Here is a 7,432-nt window from a genome sequence, read left to right on the forward strand (position 1 = left end):
TCAGACCCTCCACTTCCACAGGTGAAAAGTGTGGGGATCCAATAGATCCAGCCCTAGAGAATTTGTGGAAGTGCCACCCAGGAGGCGTTGTTTTTCCTTCCTCTCGTAATCTCTACAAGGAATCTGTGGAGCTTGGGATCTGTAAATGGGGATGGTGGAATGGAGCTAGGATGGACTAGGGTTGAGGCTGGGGACTGGGAAACAACTGCAGATGTGACATAGTCTCCCACACCAACCCTGCAAAGAGCCTGTGTGCAGATGGCCATATACCTCCATGCAGTCTCCAGCATCAACATCGATCACGGGAAATGTGTTTACAAGGTGGAAGAATTCCAAGGAATTTGGGACTGGATTGCTCAAAAGGAGTTAGGCTCCTAACTCCTATTTAATTTCAGTGGAAATTAGGAGCCTACCTTCTTTTGAGCAATCAGCCCTCATTGAGTTCCCCTGGCCCTGTGTAGGAGTAATCTACCTAAAAGTAGGAGCTATCTTGTGCGTTCATATTGCAATTGGGAATGTATGCAATGTAATGAAAATAAACAATATAGGCTGCAGTAGGGAGGCCCAGAAGTGGGGTTTTTGTTTTTAATGATTTAGACTCACACTCTTAATATTAATTAAATATCTGGGGGCAGATTCTCTACTCCATTAGACCAGTTTTATGGTGATGTAAATATTGCTTTTAATGGAATTGCACCAATATAAAACTGGTGTAACTGAGTGGAAAATCAGACCCATGGATTTCAGACCTTACTCCACCAAAATTCATTCTGATTTCAGTAGAAGTGTTGCTTGCACAAGGATTTCAGGATTGGGCCCACGGCTTAGTGTCTATGTTGATTTAATAAATTAACCTGTTACATGCTTAATTAACCATAATAAAACCAAATAGCTATTACAAACATGAAAGGTGTTTAATTTTATTTAAGAAAATAAAGCAATGCTTTGTTCAATCCAATGAACAATTCATCACCATAAATGTTATAAAGATTTTAATTTTTATTGCTAGTTTCTTTATATTTATTTTCCAGTGATTTGAAATCTTTGTTTCCGATGTAACTTAGCTCCCTGTGTCAACCTGGCTTGGTTTTATACTGAATAAAAAGAAATTACATTTATAAGTTTTTTAAGTGATTGAGTTAAAATAACCTGAAGGTCACTACAATTGTAAAAGCAAATGTTTCTGTTGTAATTAAGTAAAGACTATTTGTTTTACTTGCTTTAAAAACCCTATCACAGAACACTGATTCTGCTCCATACCTCTGTCAAAAGAGATCTTTGTGGAATATTAAAATAGATTTTTCACAGAAAGAGGGACTGACACTATTATCCAAAATGTCACCCATAATTGTACTTTATAGAATGTAGAAGCCATCTTTTGACTGGCTCACACAATTACAGTGTGTGATCATATTTTTAGTTAGCACTCGGATAAAAATACCGCTTGTTACTTGTTACATTTTACTGGACACCTTAATACTTTAGGAGTGACAGCAAGGGTATCTGAAACAATTTTTATTCTGGGGGTGCAGAGAGCCATTGAACCAAACTGTAAACCCTGTATATGATGGAAATCGCTTCAAGCCAGGGGGTGCTCCATAACCTCAGCACCCCTAGTTGCAACACCTATGAGTGACAGTTTGATTTAATTTTTTTAAAATGATTTCCTAACTATAAAAACCCCGAACAAAGCCTGAAGCACAAGTTCTCTGTGGTATTGTTATTCTTTATTATTACACATACAGAATTTTGATTTTTATAAAGGGTAACATCCAAGTAATTGTACATATTATTGATCAAGAAGCTGTTTTCAATCTCTGAAATGGTTACAAATTGATTTTGTCAGGATGTATTAATTATAATCAGCTACATCTCAATTGCATCCTAATATTATATGTCAGGTAATAAAAACAAAGTCTTACCAACCTCTGATGAAGCTGCAATGGGGGTTAATTTGTATGCATGTTTGGAAAGGAAAGGCAGTGCTCACTCTCAACACTGACAGGTCCCTTTAATCTTTTCTGTAGAAGATTGTCAATTTGTCCCATTCTATAGCTGAACAGTGACAGTCACTTAGTTTATTTGCAGCTTTGAAGCCTGGTCCTGTAATGTTTCTCATCTGATAGGAGATGAATGAAGGTGTCACTGTGGGAAACCTTTAGCTGTCTGCTCCATGAAGGAGGCTCCTTGCCTTCCCCCATAAGATCCTCTAGTTCATTCTTGGAGCCTCCAACTTTCCCCTCACCTGAGTATAGCTCCATCAGCTCCAGTTCATGCTTGGCAGCTGTTTCTAAAACTCTCTGCTTGTTATAGTATCTGACAAAGTTGTTTATGATGGGGTGGATGGGAAGTGCTATAGCTATCACCCCACAAAGGAAACTGGTGGCAGCATTCAGTTTCCCCAGTGTTGTCTTAGGATATATGTCCCCATATCCAACTGTGGTCATGGTTATAATTGCCCACCAAAATGACTGAGGGATGCTTTTAAATAAGGTTTCAGGGTGGCTTTGCTCCATGGTATAACCAAGGGCAGAAAACACAAAGATTCCAACAGCCAAGTACATAAGAAGCAGTCCTAGCTCCTTAAAGCTTCTTTTAAGAGCATAGGTTAAAGTCTGTAGCCCTGTGGAGTGGCGTGCAAGTTTGAAAATTCTAGCAATCCTCATGATCCGAAGTGCTTGAACAGCCTGTTGAACATTGGTTAACTCCATCATTCCGGCACCCAAGTGAGTCAAAAGCAAGCTGACATAGAAGGGAAGTATTGCAAAAACATCAATGATGTTCATGAAAGAAATCACAAAGTGCAGTTTATTAGGAGAAGAAATAAGTCTAAGCACATACTCCAAGGTAAACCAGCCTATACACGCTGTCTCAATGTTGTCCAGTGTTGGGTGTTCCACATGATTTCCCTCAGAGTCTACTATCTGGAGCTCTGGGATGGTCCCCATGCACATTACTACAGATGAGATCAAAATAAATAGGAAGGACAACACTGCGATTACTCTAGCTGGATAGGATGATTCTGGTTTCTCCATTAATTTCCAAATATATTTCTGGCATCTCTTCCAGTGATTTTCAGAGGCATCCATTCCCAAATCATCCAGAATCAATTGCACCCTTCGGGCTATTTCTTCCAGTTCCTCCTTTTTTTCGCTCAGATGAGTTTTGCAGCAGTCATCCAAGAATTTCAAGTCTACTTTCCAAAATTCCATTTCATTCTTGAAACATATAGGGCATATTCCTTTCTTCATGTGAATTTCTCCAAAGTAATATATATCAATAATGCATTTGAAAGCATCTGGATCTCTATCAAAATAAAATTCTCTTTTCCCAGGATCATAGTCGTCACAAAGAGAGAAAATAGTATCATATCCCCCTGATAAACAGTTGATCAACTGTGCTAATCTTGTTGCTGGATATTGGTTCAGATTTTCTCCATATAGCACCTGCCTCACCCCACCAACATTGACTATAATCTCTATATCTTCATTTTTTTCTGATCCATTACTGTCCACATCTGGAAATCTAGATTCACCTTCCATTTTAATGTTATTGATTTTTTTATATATATCAATTCTTAGTTTTCTTCCAAATCTTTGCTGTTTGTAGCTTCTTTGTGAAAACAAATCAGAACCAGGTAATGTATACTACAAATCTTACTGAGATGACTTTGAGTAATGCTAGTAAAGATTACAGAAATAAACCTGCAGTCAGTAAAACCTTGCAAGGTATGCAACAAGCTGCAGTGAAAAGACAAGTCATCAGGCTGTTGTGCTTAGAAGCAGGGATGTTAGAAAGAAATCAACTCCTCCAGCAGATATGAAAGAGAAGAAACCACTGAACAAAACTCACCCTCTACTTCAGTGCTTGAGATTCTTTTCAGGGTCCATTCTTTCTCTTCCTCTGAAGTGATATTTATTCACAGGCTGGCAGTCCCATCATTTCAAAAAATCCCTTGTTCTGATTAATGAAAAGTGAAATAATTGATAATTCGGAAAGACAGACAATCAGCAGGATGATCCCACAGAAAGCTGGTGCAGTTTTTGCCTTCCGCTCCAAGGTCTCAAGGAAAGCTGCTATGTTTACTTTTACTTTAAGGTCTGGAGTTTATGTGTTGACTCCTTCACACAGTGACAGGAAGTGTGCAGAGGAGAAACTTGTGCTTGTTTTTCTTTTGCTGTTTCTAAACACAATAGGAATTCCAGGCTGGCGTCAGGTTCCTTCCAAACTATACCCTCTTCTGGTGAAACTCAGCAAAGCACAATCTGTACAGAAAAGCAATTTAACTGTTTTGGTGTATGTCAAGCTATAATGCAATTTTCTTTATAACTGATGCATTTTGAATACTTTAAAGATATCAGTGTTTAAAATGAATTGCAAAACATAATCATATATAATGCAATTAAGAGCTGCAATACAGCTCTAGAGAAGACAAATCAGGCTCATTTTCTTCAGCTCATAAGGAGTAGCAAAAATATCTTTTGCATTTTTAAATAAATACACCATACAGGGTCCTACATTCTTCTCTCAGATACACTGCTGCAAGTCCAGAATAATTCCATCTCTGGAAACTGAGTCACTGTAGATTTTTACAAGTGTAACTAAGAGCAGAACATGGATCATAAAATTCATGCTTTTTGTAGAACTTTTATATCAAAGATATATACACTTGCCCTGAGGTTGAGACAGAAGTGGGAGGCAGACTTGGTGAAAGTCTCTGGGTAAGGATAAAAGGGGTAAAAATCAAAAGTGATGTCATGGTAGTAAGAAGAGGTGGGTGAGGCTTTTTTTACACTAACCAAATCATTGAAAACACTGGACTTGGTGATGATGAGGGAATCTCAACTACCCAGACATCTGCTGGAAAAATAACACAGCAGGGCACAGATTATTCAGCAAGTTCTTGGAATGCACTGGAGACAACTTTTTATTACAAAAAGAAAGTGACTAGAGGAGAGGCTATTCTAGATTTGATTCTGATAAACATGGAGGAATTGGTTGAGAATTTGAAGGTGGAAGGCAGCTTGGGTGAAAGTGATCATGAAATGACAGAGTTCATGATTCTAAGGAAGTATAGGAGGGCAAACAGCAGAATAAAGACGGTGGACTTCAAGAATGCCAGACCCCTGTGAAAGTAAGAGGGATGGGTACAGGTGGCCCAGCCAGGAGGTGTGGACTCTCCCTAAGGGTCCTCAATCTGGTTTAACCTCTTCCTCCCCACTGTTCAAAGATAGAGTTAAATAGGCTTCATTAGGAGCCTTTTGTTATGGTAAAGTGTCAAATGAGAGCTGAAATCACTTGTGGTGGGGCAGTGTTTCTGCCTAGCCTGCAAAGAGCTGAAAATTACTGAGAGACTGATGTGCAGAGGTCACAGCAGAGAGGCAGGTGGCAGCAGAAGGTGACTGACAGTCAGCTGGCGAATGAGCAGCTGGCCAGACAGTGAGGAACTGCAGCTGGGGGGATGGGTAGTGGAGAGGAACCGCGGCTGGCGGGGCGGCCAGATGACAAGGAACAGCGGCTGGTGCAGTGGCCAGTCAGAACAAGTGCTCAGATGGCAAAGCAAGCAAGGTGCCTTTTTCCCCAGGTGGGAGGTGAACTCACAGAGATGCACCTCTGTACCTTGGGTCCTCACTGACCAAGGACAACCACTGTGAGTGAGGTATGGTGAGGGAGCAGAGAGGAGCACAGAAAAGGAAATTTTGGTTGTAGAACTCAAGAACATGAGATGGAAGGCACTGCCCCACGCACGCTGGGGTGGGTGTCCTGCTTACAGTTTTATGATTATGAATCCTGCTTATGGCACTTTCCCTAATTAATGTCAGGTGACTTCCCTCTTTTCATTAAAAGTTTCTTTTCTACACTCAGACTCTGTGCTTGCGAGTGGGGACGTATTGCATCTCAGAGGCACCCAGGGTGGTGTGTAATTTTCCCAGGTTACTGGGTCGAGGCTTGAGCCAGTTCTGTGTTGTATTGTTGAAAAGGGACCCCTAGATATTGAACCCGGCCCTGGTTGCTGCTGACCCCACCTGGCAGAAGGGTTACAGGAGCAAGAAGACAACCAAGGACAGAGAGGTCTATTACTAAATGGGGAGTGAAAGACAATAACAGAAAATGCAGCTATGGCCGAAGTGTTAAATGCCTTCTTTCTTTCAGTTTTTATCAAAAAAGTTAGCAGTGATTGGACAACTAACATAGTGAACATCAGTGTAAATCAGGTAGGATCTGAGGCTAAAATAGGAAAAGAACAAGTTAAGAATTACTTAGACAAGTTAGATGGCTTCATGTTGGCAGGGCCAGATGAAATACATCATGGAATTCTTAAGGAACTGGCTGAGGAGATATGTGAGCCATTAGTGATTATTTTTGAGAACTCATGGAGGATGGCAGACTGGCCTGGAAAAGGGAAAATATTGCACCTATCTATAAAAAGGGGAGAAAGGGCAATGCAGGGAATTACAGACCAGTCAGCTTAATTTCAATATCTGGAAAGATAATGGAGCAAATAGTCAAACAATCAATTTGTAAGCTCCTATAAGATAATAAGGTGACAAGTAACAGTCAGCATGGATTTGTCAAGAGCAAATCATGTCAAACCAATCTAATATCCTTCTTTGACAGGACTGGGGGAAGCAGTAGAAGTGATATATCTCTACGTTAGTAAGGCTTTTGATAGTGTCTCTCATCACCTTCTCATGAGCAAACTAGAAAAATATAGGCTAGACACACCTACTATAAGATAGGTGGATAACTGTACTCAGAGAGTAGTTATTAATGGTTCACAATCAAGCTGGAAGGGCATATTGAGTGGGGTCCTGCAGGGATCTGTCCTGGATCCAATTCTATTCAGTATCTTCATAAATGATTTGGCTAATGGCATAGAGAATACACATATTAAGTTTGTGGACAATACCAAGCTGTGGGAGGTTGCAAGCGCTCTGGAGGACAGGTTTAGAATTCAAAATGAAAGAAATAGGATGAAACTGGATAAGGTTTCCTAATGTCTAACCTAAATCTCCCTTGCTGAAATTTAAGCCATTACTTCTTGTCCTGTCCTCAGTGGTTAAGGAGAACAATTTATCACCCTCCTTTTTATAACAACCTTTTGAAGACTGTTATCGTGGCCCCTGTTGTATGCAGTGTTATTGTAGCTGTGTTGGTCCCAGGATACTAGAGAGACAAGGTGGATAAGGTAATATCTTTTATTAGATCGATGTTTTCTAGATCTTTAATCTGTTTTATTGCTCTTGTCTGGACTTTCTCCAATTTGTCCACATCTTTCCCATAGTGTGGTGCCCAGAACTGGACACAATACTCCAGTTGAGGCCTTATCAGTGCTGAGCAGAGTGGCAGAATTACTTCTCATGTCTTGTTTACAACACTCCTGCTAATACATTCCAGAATGATGTTTGGGTTTTTTTGCAATAGCATTACA

At 40.1% G+C, this 7,432-nt stretch overlaps 1 protein-coding gene across 1 annotated transcript; it reads right to left on the minus strand.

The window, feature by feature from the left end:
- Nucleotides 1-2,078: 2,078 nt before the first annotated feature.
- Nucleotides 2,079-3,542, minus strand: KCNF1 (potassium voltage-gated channel modifier subfamily F member 1). The gene has a single exon (XM_077811557.1). The coding sequence runs from the start codon at nucleotides 3,540-3,542 to the stop codon at nucleotides 2,079-2,081; it is 1,464 nt and encodes a 487-aa protein (XP_077667683.1).
- Nucleotides 3,543-7,432: the final 3,890 nt, after the last annotated feature.

Source organism: Eretmochelys imbricata, chromosome 3 (genome assembly GCF_965152235.1).
Source record: "Eretmochelys imbricata isolate rEreImb1 chromosome 3, rEreImb1.hap1, whole genome shotgun sequence".
Classification (NCBI taxonomy): domain Eukaryota; kingdom Metazoa; phylum Chordata; order Testudines; family Cheloniidae; genus Eretmochelys; species Eretmochelys imbricata.

Excerpts from the sequence above, each read along its gene's own strand:
- KCNF1 (XM_077811557.1), bottom strand. The coding sequence starts at position 3,542 with ATGGAAGGTGAATCTAGATTTCCAGATGTGGACAGTAATGGATCAGAA.